At 38.4% G+C, this 16,412-nt stretch overlaps 2 protein-coding genes across 9 annotated transcripts in view; one reads left to right on the top strand and one right to left on the bottom strand.

Moving 5' to 3' along the window:
- Positions 1-5,757, bottom strand: part of Ankib1 (ankyrin repeat and IBR domain containing 1) — a 156,545-nt gene extending 150,788 nt beyond the window's left edge. For 4 of the 7 annotated variants that reach the window (XM_023706528.1, XM_023706530.1, XM_023706529.1 and 1 more), the window contains exon 1: positions 4,594-4,683. The gene's annotated coding sequence lies outside the window, so the exon portion shown is untranslated. Of the gene's footprint in view, positions 1-4,593; positions 4,863-5,667 lie in introns of those variants that run through there. The other 3 variants (XM_023706525.1, XM_023706527.1, XM_004646246.2) reach the window with 3 other exon arrangements.
- Positions 5,168-16,412, top strand: part of Krit1 (KRIT1, ankyrin repeat containing) — a 50,507-nt gene continuing 39,262 nt past the window's right edge. Inside the window, exons 1-3 of one of the 2 annotated variants that reach the window (XM_004646247.2) lie at positions 5,168-5,637; positions 15,003-15,106; positions 16,145-16,304. In XM_004646247.2, the coding sequence (XP_004646304.1) occupies positions 15,005-15,106; positions 16,145-16,304 (262 nt within the window). In that variant the 5' untranslated portion in view covers positions 5,168-5,637; positions 15,003-15,004. The remainder of the gene's footprint in view (positions 5,638-15,002; positions 15,107-16,144; positions 16,305-16,412) is intronic. The other variant, XM_023706532.1, reaches the window with a different exon arrangement.

A 16,412-nucleotide genomic window follows, 5' to 3' on the forward strand; every position in this document is an offset into this window, starting at 1 on the left:
CACAAGATGAACCAGGAACAGCTTGTTCTGCTAGAAAGTCCTAAGGAAACGTACGGTAAGTTAGGTGCATGATAATAGGCACAGAAGCCAGTTTGAAGGAGGATAAACTGGAGATAATTTAAACAGTAAAACAGTAACAAATCACAATGCACTGAATAAAATAAAAATCTGAGACATTACTGATATAATCAATAAATAGGGGGCTACCTTACACATAAAATGTCGCTAATACATATAGAAGGAATAGTGGAAACAAATACATTTGGTTAACATCATAAAAGTAGTTAATTCCAATAGTAGCAATCAATGATACTAACTAAAGCTAGTAAGTAAAGGTTTTGTAAGACACAGGCACAATTTCTGAACGTATCTCCACAATAATTACAAAAGAACTACTAATTACAAAAGAACACAAATATGACCGTGTTAACATTACTGCAAGTGATATGTTTGATACTATATGCTTCTGGATGCAATGTATTTAGAGGGCTACAACACCATTTCTGTGATATTTCTGTCAAGAAAGCATCACCTGACTCGGTCATGAGGATATAGTACACAGAGGTACAATGAGGGTCATCCTACAAAATGCAGAGCTTGTCCTTTACAAAACTGCCAAGGACATAGAAGATACAGAAAACTGAGGCTGAAGAAGTCTAAAAAGATATTAAAACTAAGTATGTATTTTTAGAGAGCTGCATAATATAGTACCTTGTTTTTAAGAGACACTTCAGTAGTTAAAGGTAAAGGGATAGCCTGTCTACAATTGGTTTAAAAGGCTTAGGGAATGACAATGGACACGTGTATGTATGGAGACATATGGCAAATAATAGAAACACAGCAAAATATTAATAATGGGAAAGATCTAAGTGAAGGCCACATAGCTCTTTGTACTGCTCTGGCATCCTTTCTATAAGCTGGAAATTATTTCAAAATGACTTTTTGGGGGGCTGGGGCGATAGCTCGGTGGTCTAAACACCTGCCTGGCAAGCACAAGAACCTGGGTTCTAGACCCAGTACTGCATGCCGTGCCGGCCTGCACCAAACTGGCCACTGAAACTGGGCATGGTGGCACATGCCTAGAATCCCAACACTGGGAAAGCTGAGACAAGAGGATCACTTTGAGTCTGAGCTGTGGAGAGAGACCTTGTACCAAATAAATAATTTTTTTTAAAAAAAAATGACTTTAAAAACCTGAAATGAAGATGTGATATAGAACATTAAGCAACTAGAATAACTGTGAGTCAGCTACTGCCATAGGACAGGATACCAAATGAAAATTTTGTCTTAATATGTTTATTTACCGTACTCTAGTAGTTGCATTAACAATGGTTTAGTGCCTGTTTGGATAGATAAGCTCATCTCAATGTTTAACCAACTTTTCCTTCATGGATTTTAAATGCGCATTTAAATGTGCAATGAGGGGGGGAAAAAAGAAAATCAACTTCTTGGTCTTTGTAGTCCCAGCACCTAATACACATAATATTTAGTCAACAAGGTTAATTCCTTCAATAAGAACTGTACCCTATCAGTGTTCCAATCAAAATTAAAGTGACAAGTAATATCAAGGGTTTCACTAAGCCAAAAGGGAAGATCTGTGTCAAGTTAAAATGCATTATAACAAACTAAGAACAGAAGAAGAGCAACTAAAACCTTTCTTAGGAACCTGAGAAGTGTTACTTACTGGCTCTATAGTCCTAAACACAGGAGAGTAACTAGTAGTATGTTACTGGCCAAAAAAAAAAAAAAAAAAAAAAGGCAAACTTTGAACAATTTTGGTTAAAGAAATAGGATAAAATGTTTTAAATAAATAAGAAATTTTTGAGAAGGAAACTGAAAGAGGGAGAGCACATTAAGGAAAAACGTATTAGGTCAAAGTACATCAAATTGTCAATAAGTCACGTCTCCTAATAACAGATAGGGAAAAAAATTAACAATACTATAAAACAGAATCTATCTGGCTTTTAAATGGTGATAAAATACTTACAGGACCACCTTTTTAAAAAATTAAATAATGTATGTAAAACAGCATTGTTGGTACAAATTAAATACTCTAATAAATGTCATTTATTTTTATCAAAAGGATGCAAAACACCACCATAATAAAGTCAAGTATCTTAATCTGTAAGAGAAGATTTAGGCAGATAGAATCATACTCAAATATCTACAGTGATAAATTAAATGAGAAACAGAATTTTGACACATTTAGCCCTGCATATTGAAATCATAACACAAAGCTTCACACACATAGTAGATATTCAGTCAAGATTTAATGGAATGAAATCTGTGTGAAAGTAAGTTATCTGGAAAAGAAGATAAAAATGAGGCCATCTGAGATTGAATAATATACAAAGAGTCCAAAAGTACTTTTCCTTAATCAAGTCACATTGAGAAAGGGAATAAAATACTCAAGTATTTTTAAAACAAAGCACAAAGACTGCTCTCACGTTGACCTCTAATACTGACTGAAAACACTCTCAAATCCTTTTGCCAAATGTGTCATAAACATAGTGTAATACTTGAAAAAATATTTTACGATTTACCTAAAAATATCTTGCATGCATCTTCAGGGGTGAGGGTGGGATTACTCAAAGCATTGAGAATATTTTTTCCTTTGTATTCAGGGAAAACCAGATACATGTTCAGTTCTTCTATCTACTATATGTAAACATAAAAACTAGCTTGAACTTTTATCTACAAGTTGTAAATGTACATATTTCACTTTCACAGGCTTGAATATACACTCAGAGAAGAGGAAATAACATGAACTATCAGTAATAGGCAGTGCTACAGGAGCATAAAACTTGCCTTGCTGTCCCAGCAGCTACCTATTACAGCCTTGTTTATGACAGTCTGATTTCAGACTACTATAGTATTATAAACTCAAAACTTTCAGGGCCATGGGTGAGGGAACAAGCGAATATGAAGATATAATCCTATGTTTCTCATCCTACCCTGAAGGTAAAAGGAATAAAAAAAATTTTTTTAAGATTTCTCCAAGTTATTGCCATAACCTCACTATAACACCTTATTATTTGGGAACTGATAAATCTTACAGAATACAAAAGCCACCCACTGAATAATACACTCAATGCTGTCCTAGTGGCTAGCTTCTGTGCCAAGTAAAGTGTATTTCAAGACAGACAGATGAAACTACCTCTCTCTAATCTACTTCAAACTAAAATCTGTGAAGGATAAATTACAAATTAAACAGTCAAAATTAACTACTGAAAGGGAGGAGGATTTTTTGGAGGGGGGGCACTGTGTACACCTATATAACAATGCTTTTCAAAAAAACCAAATTGCAGGAGCTACCTCAGACATAATAGAGCAGTATAAAGAACAGTAATAATGAATCTACAGCGCCCAGAGTAATATGATTCTTAAATTATCATCTGTTTCCTATGGTGTCTTGAAATATAGTAAGTGCACAGAATCACATGAGAGCTACTGTCCAATGACTGATAGCATTAAAATTATATTTTAATTTAATTTCTGGAATGATCTGTAATAGCAAGTTAGAAAGTAAGCCAAATTTTAAAGAGAAAAAAATTCATAAAAGTATTCGAAAATATACATGAAAGTACTCAAGTTTTTTAAACTGAGAAGCAAGAATGTCATAGGCACCAAGTTGTGTAACACTTGTTTGTGGTTGATACCTACTAGTAAGAGCCTTTTGTGAAATTAACAACTAAAGTGGTATCATATAAAATCCAGCGTGACATGATCTTTAAAAATGATGCTAAGGATTTTTTAGCTATGTATATGTCTCCACCAAAGAGCTTTCCATACAAGGGTTTTCATACCAGACACACACATTCACGTGTAAACTGAGGCAATCAAAACACTAAAAATTATCCAAAGGTATCCCAAACACTATTTGGAACATCACACTTGTTTTCATATTCGTTTCTCAGATGTACTAGTGAAGATCTTCTGGAAAGGGTTTTCGCGTTAATACAAGAAGATTGTTCATAAGCTACTCCGTGTGAAGACGGCTTATGAGACTAATTTTCAAAACCTCCACAGGAGATACTTAATTACAGCTCTAACTCCAATTTCCTCCGACTCAAAACAGCAAGGTACAGAAAACGGCTCATACATATAGTTAGCAAGGAAGAGGAAGGAGGGTTAGAGGGAGCGTCCCCATTGTTTTGTTTTGGTGTCAGGAGAGGCAAAAAACAGGTTCCCTGGAGCATCTGCACCTATCCCCACCCACCGCCGTCCCGCGGAGCACTTTCACCCTTGGGCGGGCTCGACGCTCGGGTCCTGAGGCCAGCAGAACTTGAGGCTTTCCTCACGGAAAGACCCGCGGGGAAGGAAGGGCCAGAAACAACCGAGGGCACAAGTCCTTTAAGGACCAAGAGGCAAGGCGGTGCGTCCAGATGGGGAGGATGGGACGCGCCAAGGAAGGCAGGCTGGCAAATTCGCCGGGAGGAAAGCCCCACGGGGCAGCCGGAGGATGCTGCCCGTCCAGGCGTGGGGACAGGCGGCCAGCGCTCCAGGAGCGGGAGGGCGTGGGATAGCAGCTCGGAACTCGGGAGCCCAGAGTGGGCTCGCCAGCCTCACACAGAACGCGAAGCTCACACTTACGGTTACTTCTCGGGCTGAGGGGACGGGCGAGGTCCACCCGCAGGTCTGCAGTTGTGCGTCCGCCGCGGCGCCGGCGACCTCGGGGACCCTCCCCGCCCCACCCACTCGGACGGGCGCCCCTTTTTCGTCGCCTCCGCTGCGCCCGCCGGGCGGAGGCTGCTGGGGCTGAGAGTGCGCACTGGAGGCCCGCAGGAAGCGCAGCGTGAGCCCGTGGCACCCCGGCGAGGATCAGACCCGGCGGGCGCCCCCCATCCCTCTCCACCGCCGCGCCGCCTCTCGGGGGAGGGGACGAGGGGGCGGTGGCTCTTGCCTCCGCCTCGCGGTCAAGTCCGGCTCATGCCGGAGCCTCGGGCGCGCAGTCCCAGCCTCCCTCCTCCAGGCTCCGGCTCCTGCTTTCCCGCGGGGGCTCCCGCCGCCGCCACCGCGGCCTCCCGGCCGCCCGCCACCAGCTCCAGAGAGCCCTTAGCCCCGGCGAGCAACTGCAGGAACGGCAGACAGCGCCTCTTCCGCGACCCGGAAGCGCTTCCGCCGCCGAGCGCGCGGGCGAGGGCGCAAACCGGAAGTGGTTTCCTCGCGCGCCGGGGTAGCGGTGCGAGAGAAAGCCGGGCCTTGGGAGCCCGTGCCTTCTGTGGAGGGCGAAGAGGAAGTGATGCGGGGTCGCAAGGAAAGTCAAGCACGGTAAAAACAAAGGCGCCAGAGGTTCTCCACTTGCAGAAAACCGAGCTTTTCGGGCTCGGGGTGAGGAGCTCCGCGCGGCCCGCCGGGCGGCGTCTGTCTGGCTGCGATCGGGGGCTTCCTGCCACAGGAAGTCGGGCCGAGCCGCTCTGCCTCGGGCTGGGAAGGAGCGGTGACAGCGCGGTGGCGGTCCCCCGCCCCCGGTGACCCTCCCAGCCCGTGAGGTGAAGGTGGCGGCGGTCCGAGACACAGTCGGCCGCCCGCACGGCTAAGACCTCTGATTTCCTCCGCGTAAAAAAGCAAGCGCCAGACGCGCGCGAGAAAAGCTGGGGTGGGAGACCGAACCCTTTCCACGCCAAGTTTCTCCAGGCAAGAAATTTCTTTCTTAAAAGTACTTACAGAGAAGTCACGGTCGCCTTTGGAGTGGACACTGTTTGAGCAAACCAACTTGCAGTTTTCCCTTTTGTGGGCAGCGGCGGGTGGCAGCGGAGAAAAACCTCCCAGGCAGTGTTTTTTGTTGTCATTGTAGGAAAAGCGATGCACAGCCGGCCAAGCTAGCTCACCTCTCCCTTCAGTAGTACCTCTCTCCTTCACTTAAGTAAGGTGTTTTTACTTGCTTTCTTTGCCTTTTTCCCCATGGTATGTTCTTTGAGCTTCACCAGCAGTCTTTCCCTGCCTTAACTCTGGGTCTCAGTTCTGTTGCTTTGCCGCTATCTTGGAGAGCTGATTTGTGTTTAGTCTGCAAGCAGACTAGCACACCACGGTGTTACCCTGCCCGAGGGCACCGACTGGCAGCTTTACACGTCCTCTGCCTCCTCCTGTCCTAGGGGAAATGCCTCTATGTATTTGCAAATGCTCTGTTATGTGCCACGCCCAACTGAGAACCATTTCCACCACTTTTATAAGGGTTTATTAGTATACAGAAGCAGTCTGTTACCATATGGAGCATTTTCCCTAGTGAGTCATTTAACAAAATTGCCACATACTTCCAGTACTTACTCTCCAAAATTTTATTTAAAAACACATCCTTAACATTCAAATTGTAGTCATACCTTTTTCTGTTATTTTTAGCTTGTTACTTTTTAAATTTGTGATTCTGCCATAACAGCTTTACCTTCCTATCATAGTGCTTTTTGATATTTTCCATGATTTAAGCTTTTGTTTCTGTCTTTAATGTCGCTGGAAAAAAACATTTCAAGTAGCAATATTTCTTGAAAATAAATTTTATTCTTTTGGGGAAATGTACACTTTTTAAAAAAATACTGTAATTAGTATTAACAAAGCACTTTGTTGATGTTTTCCTAGTTATGTATTGACCAAGACAGGAAGATTAAGAATTATTTTATTTCTCTTTTTGGGTGCTTAACTACAAAAAAAATTGTGCCCCTAATCATACCATGTATATCGCACAATATCTCCACAGTACATCGTCTTTTACAGGGCTTGGCTTGTGGTTCTTTCAGGAGAGGTGGTCTGACATCTCTTGACTTGTAGAGTTTTATTAACTTCTATGTAAGTATTAATCTGAGATGGCAAGTAATTCGCTGAATAGGAATTGAGAAAAGAAAAAAGCCTCATCTCTTTCACATGATGTGCAAAGCTTGGTGCATGTAATGATTTTTAGTAATGATTATATGAAAAAAATTCCATGAAGTATGGGATGAAGATAAATGTTATGTTTCAAACAAAATGAAACACCTCTATATTACTGTTTCACTAGCTTTTCAGTGTGTGTACTTTCATTTTAAAGAAGAAAAAATCCAAAATTTCAAAACAAGGTAACAGAATAGCAATGGCTAATACATTGTATATTATTATTTTTAAAATACTAGCACAAACCCTTCTCTCTCTCTCTTTTTTTTTTTTTTTTTTTTCATTTTATGTATTTGGTACAGGGTCTCACAGGCAACTTGAACTCATAGTGATCCACCATTTTTCAGCCTCTCCAGCACTGGGATTATAGGCATGCGCCACCACGCCCTGATTCTGGTAGCTGGCTCAGCACTCCCCAGGGGTGAGGCTGGCAGTGGTCCTTGTGCTTGCCAGAGCAGGCTGAGCTATCTTGCCTGCCCTCACTTCTTTTCAATAAACTAAGAGAAATTAGTGGTATAATTATCTTGTAAATATATGAATCATTTTCACTTCATTTCTTGTTTCACCTATCCCAGTCTTTTGAATATTTCTTCCCATGCATCTGTTGTACATTTTGGGTCTTATGTACTCTTTCAGTTTGTCACACTAGGGAGACAATACAATTTTTATACATGTGACTGATTTATTTCACTTATAAATGTGGTCTCAAGTTATATCCACTTACCTGTAAGTTTCCAGTTTGTCCTTCTTTATGACTGAGTAGTACTCCATTGTATACAAAGACCACATCTTTTTAATCTATTCCTCAATTGAGGGCTGGTTTCCAAGATCTAACTCTTATAAATTGTGCTGCAATAAACAAGGGTGCACATATATCACTGTGGTAAAATAATTTAATACTTCTGAGAAGATAACTAGAAGGGAAACAGATGGGTCAACTGGGACCTCTAATCTTAGTTTTTGAGGAATCTCTACATTGATTTTTCACTGTGATTGCACCAGTGTGCACTATCATCAACAGTGGAGAAGGTTCCTTTTTCCTCACACCCCCTCTAGCATTTGTTAATGGTTGATTTCTTAATGATAACCACTCACTCTGGGGTTAGATAAAATCTCAGTGTTGTTTTAATTTGCATTTCATGAATGACAAATGTTGTTGAACATTTTTTTCATATATTTATTTGCCTTTGGTAGTACTTCATCTGAGATTTGTATATTCATCTCAGATGTCCATTTTTTGATTGGGTCTTTGAATTTTAGGGCCTGATTTTTAAAAAATTCTTTACATGTACTAGATAGAAATCTTTTGATAGTTGACTAAATTTTTTTTTCACAAATCATGGGTTTTCTTTTTACTTTGTTGGTAATTTCTTTTGATGTGAACAGACTTTTCAATAAGAAGGGATCCCAGTTGTTGATTCTTTGAAGTATTTCAAAGAATACTTGTAGTAGTTTGGTTTTTATTCATGAGATCTCTGCCTACTCCTATCTTTAAGATTTCTACATATTTTCTCTCCCAATAGATGTTTCTGTTTCAATATTTAAATCTTTGATCTATTATTTCCCTTTTTTTTTTTTTTTTGGCAGAACTGGGGATTGAACTCAGGTGCTTGTGCTTGTTCTTGCCAGGGAATCGCTTATTCTGAGCCATCTCCCTGGCCCCTTTTTTTCCTTCTTTTTTTTGGGGGGGTGGTCTTTGATCTATTTTGACTTTAGGGCATGTTCATAGACATGGATCTAGTTTTAGTCTTCAGCATGTGGAAAGCCAGTTTTTCCAGCACCATTTATTAAAGAGGGTATCTTTCTTCCAGCGAACATGTTTGGCCCCTTTGTCAAAGATAAGGTGGCTCAGTGTGTTTCTAGTTATGTCTGCATCTTCTAATTTGTTCCATTGATCCTCAGGTCTTTTTTTTTTGCCAGTACCATGCTGATTTTTATCATAGTAGCTTGGAAGTATAATTTTATGTCAGGGATTGTGATGCATTTTGCCTTAATATATATAAATTAATAAATGTAATACACCATATCAACAGAGCCAAAGACAAATATCACATGATTATATTAATGGATGCAGAAAAGGCTGCTGTGTATGTGTGTGGTATGGAGGGTCAAACTCAGGACCATGTGCTTGCCAGACAGGCACTTACACTGCTGAGCTATCACCCCAGCCCAGAAAAATCTTTTGATAAAGTCCATCACTCATTCATGATAAAAACTCCACAGGAAATAGAAACAGATGGTCTTTTTAACTGAATCTGATTTTAAAAAAAACAACCATTGATGACAAACCAACAACCAACATCATACTAAATGGACAAAAACTGAAAACCTTGAATCTAAGATCTAGAACAAGACAAGAATGTCCACTGTCATCTCTCCTATTCAATATAGTTGTCGAAACATTAGCCAGAGCAATTAGACAAGAGAGAGAAATAAGAATAAGGATTGGAAAGGAAGAAGTTAAATTATCATTATTTTCAGATGACATACTCAACATAAAAAAACCCAAAAACTCCACCAAAAGACTTCTAGATTTAATAATCAAATTCAGTACTGTAGCTGAATAGAAAGACAGCACTCAAAAATCAATAGCATTACTGTACACAAACAACAAAGTCACTGAAAGAGAAATTAGAGAAACCATACCCTTCACAGTAGCATCCCAAAACCCCGAAATACTAAGGAATCAATCTAGCGAGGGAAGTAAAGGATCTATACAGTGAAAATTACAGTACTCGGAAAAAAGAGATTGAATAGGACTTCAGAAAATACAGAAGTATTTCTTCCTCATGGATAGGAAGAACCTATATTGTGAAAATGGCCATAGTCCCCATACAGATTTAATGCAATTCTGATTAAAATACCATTAGTATACCTTGAAGATCTAGAGAAAACAATCCTTTTGGATTTTTGTTGTTGTTGTTTTTGTTTTGTTTTGTTTTTCTTGGTACTGGGGATTGAACATGGGACCATTCATTGGGAACCAGAAGAGACCTAGAATAGCAAAAGCAATCCTGGGTAAGAACTGAGTGTTGACTTTGTGTCCAGCTGTGCTGCTGAATTCATTTATTAAATCTAGTAGGTTTTTAGTGGACTTTTTGAGGTCTATCTGCAAATAATGATAGCTTCAAGTTTTCTTTTCTTTTTAAAAATTTTTTTAAATTTTTTTTTTCAGTACCGGGGATTGAACTCAGGACCCTGCACTTGCCAGGCAAGTGCTCATTCTACTGAACTATCTCCCTGGGCCCTAAGACCATAATAATGTTAAAGAAGACTTCGGTCCTCTCCAAGCCCTCATGTGTGCAGTTCACTGACCCCACACTTTACAAGCTCTCTGATGAAGCTGCTCCACAAACCCTACCCTTATGTTTGTTAGCTGAAGTTAGGATTATGCTGGAGTTACCAAGTAGAAAAGAGCAGAAGAAAATTATGCAAGAATGGAAGACTATGAGCTGGGGAAAAGTGAAGGAAAAAAGAAAGGAGCTGGGATGAAGGCAGGGAGAGGGAAAGAGAAAGAGTGTGAAATTGAATAAGGTTTGACTTGTATGGAATGACCTGAGCTAAATTATGGAAGCAAAATTCTGGAGAACTTTAAAGTAAAAAAGAAGTCCTGAAGAAAGATATTGGCACTGTCTGTCTGGCTACAATAAAGATAATCTAGGCTGAAGGCTCAGTGTAGACACTGTAATATAGTAGTGTCTCCCTCCTTTGACCTGCTTCAGCAACTTCCTCTAGGTGTTTGCTGATGGATGGGCGTCCCTTGCCCATCTTTCTCTTAGCTCTAGTCCTTGCTCTTTGTCACTTGCTGTGGGTGTTGTCTTTTGGGTACCACCTCTGTTTCACAATAGCCTAAGCAGACTTTCTGAGAGCTGCAATTTGATTTCTCTCTTGTGTTCATCTAAAGGAATTAATTGCCTGCTCCCAAGCCACCAAAGCAGCACCAAGGACCTGATGAATTCCCCACAGAATTTTACCAAAACTTCAGGGAAAAACAAGTCAAATTCTCTTCACACTGTTTCTTAAAATTGAAAGGGAAGGAACATTGCCAAACTTGTTCCTTAAAACTAGAATTACCACAATACTAAAAATCAGACAAGGACTTACCAGGAAAAAAGCAAACAAAATATAAGCCATTTTCCTCAGTGAACACAGATACAAAAATCAACAACATAAAGCAAAGAGACTATAACAATTCATTAAAAAGATCATGCATTGAGACCAAGTCAGCTTCATCCTATGGATGCAGTGGTCATCAAACATATTTTAACCAATGTATCACACAAAGAGAAGGAAACAGGAAAGTCTTATGATTATCTTAATACATGCACAAAAAGTCTTTGATGAAATCCATTATGTGATCAAGAAATAGAGATATACAAACCTTACCTCAAACTGATGAAAGCCACTTATGGTAAACCCACTGCCAAGATCATGCTAGGTTTTATTTGACTGTACAAGTTTTCAATTAGTACTATTACTTCTTTTATTTATTTCTCTTGTCTGATCGCTCTGGCTAAAGTTTTCCAGTACAGGACTGGCCAAATATCTCAGCAGATTAAAACACCTGCAAGCAGGCGAGGGGTTCTGGGGTTTAGTCTCCAGGCCTGGCGTGTCGCCCCACTGAGACGACAGTTGAGACTAGGCATGATGGTGCATACCTATAATCCCAGCTCTTGGGAGGCTGTAAACAGGCGGATCACTATGAGTCAGATCTAGTGGTGAGACCCTGAACACCCTTTAGACCCTTTCCTGAAATACAGAAAATAGATAAGTAATAAGTAAAAATAAAGTTTTCCAGTACTATGTTGAGTAAGAGTAGACAGTGGACATCCTTGTCTTGTGCTTCATTTTAGAGTGAAAGCTTTTAGGTTTTGTGCATTTAATATGTTATTGGCTGTTGTTTGTCATAGATGGCTTTTTTCAGATTGAGATAAAAAACCATCTATTAAAGTTTTCTGTAGGGTTCTTATTATGAATAGGTGGTTGACTTTATCAAAAGTTTTTTTCCACATCTATTGAGATGGTCATACGGTTTTTTCCTTGGCTGTTAATATGGTGTATTACATTTGTTGATTTACATATGTTAAATCATCTCTGGATACTTGGGATAAATCCCACTTGGTCATGGTGTATAAACTTCTTGATGATTTGCTGCATTCTGTTTGCCAATATTTTATTAAGAATTTTTCAGGGCCAGCCAGATACCTCAGTGGACTAAAGTACCTGCTAGGCAGAGTGTAGTGGTTGGAGTTCGATCCCTGGCCTGCCATTTTGGCCCCGCCCCAGGGCCATGCTGAGATGGCGATTGAGACTGGGCGTGGTGGTGCACCTGTAAGCCCAGCACTTGGGAGGCTGAAAATGGGGATCATTCCAAGTCCAATCTGTGTAGTGAGACGCTGTAGACCCTGTACTAAAATGCATTAAAAAAAAAAAAAGAATATTTTCATTTATGTTTTTTAGAAAGATTTGCCTGTGATTCTCTTTCTTAGCTAGGCCCTTTCTCTGGTTTTGGTATTAGGGTAATGCTTGCTTCCAGGAATAAATTTGGAAATATTGTTTCCCTTTTGGTTCTATTAAAGAATTTGAGAAGTAGTAGTGTTAGGTCTTCTCTAAATTTCTTGTAGAATTCGGCAGTAAGTCCATTAAGGTCTGGGCTTTCCTTTGCTGATAGGTTTTTGATTACATCTTTGATTTATTTCAGATTTTTATATCTTGTTTCAGCCTTTGTAATTCATACGTATGTAGGATTTTGTCCATTTCTTCTGCATTTTCTGTTATTAGAATACAAGTTCTCAAAGTAGGTATAGGTGGTCTTTTGTATTTCTACAGGCCCATTGCGATTTTACCCCTTTCATTTCTATTTGTGTGGATCCAAGTCTTTCTCTTGTATTTTTTTTTTTTTTTTTTTTTTTTTGGTAAGGTTGGCTAACAGTTTATCAATTTTATTTAATGTTTCAAAGAACCAACTTTTCAATTCATTGAATCTTTGTATTGTTTTCTTAGTTGCCAATGTATTATTTCCTGCTTCCATCTTTATAATTTCCTTCCTTGGCTTGGCCCGCTATTTTGCTATAAGTTTGAGCTTCACTATTAAGGTGTTTATTTGTGTTTGCTCTGTTTTCTTTTTCTTTTTTTCTTTTGCAGACCAGGGATTGAACTCAGGACTTTGCACTTGCCAGGCAGGTGCTTGTCACTGAGCTATCTCTCTGGCCCTTGTTCTGTTTTCTTGATATAGAGGCATGTCCTTTCTGGGGACCCACATCAAAGAAAATATTTAGAATTTAAAACATTTTAACATAAATTAAGTGATTTGATTTAAAATACAACTTTTGTACAATGATTTTAATAATTGTTATGTTCTGAGATCAAAATTTACTTACAATGCTTTAAATATTCAAAATGATGATTTAAAAGTCACTGGTTTTTAAAATAATTTCTTATTAGTGAAATTTTTTAGTCATAAGGCATTTTACAATTATTATTTAGGGAAATAAATTAATGGGTCCAAAGTGACATTAGCAATTGCAGTTGAAAAAAACAAAATAAATTACTCTGTCCTTTCAAATAACATTCAAAACCCTTTCAGAAAATGGTCTGTTTTCTCTTGAGATTTGGAGCTCATTAAATATGAACATCATTTTAATGCCTAATGGGCTTTTAAAAAATTGAAAAAGTTCATGTCAACAAGACTGGGGCAAAGGTCTCTGCTTGATGTTCTTTTAGCAGCTTGTTAGCGTATAACTGGGGGAACCTTTATAAAAAATATAGAAGATTTTCAACCAAAAAGAAGCATTTTAGTTTAGCCATAAAAAAAAAAAAACCTTAGTAATTGCACTAATGAAGAGGACTATTAGCCAGGAGTGTGATTACAATTTAGTTACTGGAAATTGCCCCATGAAGACTTAGTTTAGGAAGAAGTTAGTTTAGTTTGAGAAGAAAAATATATAGAGATAAACATATACATACAGCGACACAGAATATATTTGGGGGGAAAATGTACCATCTGGGGAATTAATGAGATTTTTAAATGATCATCAGAGAGCTTTTATCAACTGACTGAATAGGTTTGGCTCTATGACAGGTACCTCTAAAGAAAATTGTAAACTGTATTTCAGTTTATTCAAATACCTAAAAATTTCTCTTTGATAAAGATTCTGTAGTGAGTTAGATGAATATAAGACAGTATCCAAACTTAATGTATCATTCACTTGTGTAATTTATGGACAATAGGTGTACCATTCTAGATCAGTATTTCACATAATAATTTATAAGATATTTCATAATTATGTCACTTTTTTAAGCCCTGAGGGCAGACTCACTGAGCATTTAAGATCTATGAAACACCAATGTAAAAAAAAAAAAAGAAAGAAAGAAACGCCAATGTAGTGGGTATGTGCCTTTAGTCCTGGGAGGCCTTGGAAGGAGAATTTCCAGTTTGAGCGCAGCCTAGGCAATTTAACATTTTAGTGAGAACCTGTATAGAATAAAAAATAAAAAGGGCCAATGGCATAATTCAGTAGGAAGACTCTGGATTTAATCCCTGTTACCTCCCCTGCATACACACATACAAACTCAAGTCATTTGTGAAATTAAGTATATTCATTTTTAAAAGTTTTACCTTTAACAGAAAGAAGAATTTTAAAAAGCTAGAAGAACATCTTAAATCATAAAGCAAGACTTTGCGTAGTTCAGGGATGAAAATACAATCAAAGTTATTTCTGACTTTTGGGTACTATGTATTCTAAGATATAAAAATATTTTCAACAGGGCTAAATAGCTCAGTGGATTAAAGTGCCTACAAGCTAGCACAGGGGCTGGGGTTCAATCCCCAGGCCTGCCAGCCCCGCCCCCGGGGTTCACTGAGACAGCAATTGAGACTGAGCGTGGTGGTGTGTGCCTGTAATCCCAGCTCTTGGGAGGCTCTAAACAGGAGAATTACTACGAGTGCTATCTAGTAGTAAGACCCTGAACACCCTGTAGACCCTTCCCTAAAATACAGAAAAAAAAAAAAATTGAATTGTTTTTCCAAGTGATTATGTTGAAATGAAAGTTTTCAGGTTGGATTGTAATACTGTTATGTTCTACCTTGCCACTAATTGTGTCATTAATCTTTCAAGGAATTTTCTGTTTGTTTTATAAAGCAATGGGAAATCCAGAAAACATAGAAGATGCCTATGTTGCTGTTATTCGTCCAAAGAATACTGCCAGTCTCAATTCTCGGGAATACAGAGCTAAGTCATATGAAGTAAGAAGCTTTAATCATGTTTGATTTCTACCCTTAAATATCATCCTATACTACTATTTAGATATAAAGCCTCTGGGCATGATGGTGCATGCTTGTAGTCCTAGCACTCTGGAGGCTGAGGCAGGAGGATCATTGTGAGGTCCAGGCCAGCCTGAGCTACAAAGTGAGTTAAAGGCCACCCTGAACAGCATAGTGAAACCCTGTCTCAAAAAAGACAAAAAACAAGCAAAATAAATCAAGAAATATAAAGCCTAACAATATGCTGTAAATTTTTATTAACAAGATATTTGTAACTATGTCTTTATTCTGATGTGTGCCTTTTGATTGTAATTTATTTGCATATAATAGAGAAACAACTTGTCTGAGGTGTTCTTAGGGTTTAATATATTAGGTTTAAATACAATTTATTAAATGAGTTAATTTAATAAGTTAAAAAACAGAAAAATCCAGTTAGAAGCTGCAAAATAAATATTGTTCTAGTTATTTCCCAAATTATTTTTAACAATTCATTTTGAATGATCTTTTTACTTAAAGCTTTAAACAGTGAAATTTACTTTTCTATAGTCTTGAATTATTTTACATGCAATAGAAAATATAATAGAAGCAAAATTATGTAACTGCACAGAATCTTTTCTGTGCAGCAAACTCAGAGCACTATGAAATATTTCTAATCTAATCTAATTTTCCTAGAATTTTGCCAAAAACTGCTTTGTAAGATATCTAAACCCTGTTAAAGAGTGCTGCAGGGATTTTTTAGGCTTGTACCTCAGGGATATTGTGACTTCCAATTTCTCAGTCCTGGCTCACTGTAGAATCAGCTGGGAACTTCTGAAGCTATCAGTACCGGAACCTGGATCCATATATTCTGATTTATTGGGTCTGATATAGAGCTAAGCATTGGTATTATTTTGGTATTAAGTTTCTCAGGTAATTCCAATATTCAGGGAAGATTGAGAAAGGCTACCAGCTTATTTTGGTATTCTAGAACAAATACAGTTTATTTTAAACCTTCTGTTAATGTTATTTTTTTCTTTTAAGATTTTGTTGCATGAAGTTCCCATTGAAGGACAGAAAAAAAAAAGAAAGAAAGTTTTGTTGGAAACTAAACTTCAAGGAAACAGTGAAATAACACAGGGCATATTGGATTACGTAGTAGAAACCACCAAACCAATTTCTCCTGCAAACCAGGGTATCAGAGGTATGAAACTTTTTTTACTGTCTTAATTTTTCAGTCTTTTTCTTTAAACACTTGTAAAGAAACAATTAAAAATATTAATATTTGTATAAATATCATTAATATTTAATG

The sequence above is a fragment of the Octodon degus genome, unplaced genomic scaffold, assembly GCF_000260255.1.
Source record: "Octodon degus isolate 3935 unplaced genomic scaffold, OctDeg1.0 scaffold00262, whole genome shotgun sequence".
NCBI lineage: Eukaryota > Metazoa > Chordata > Mammalia > Rodentia > Octodontidae > Octodon > Octodon degus.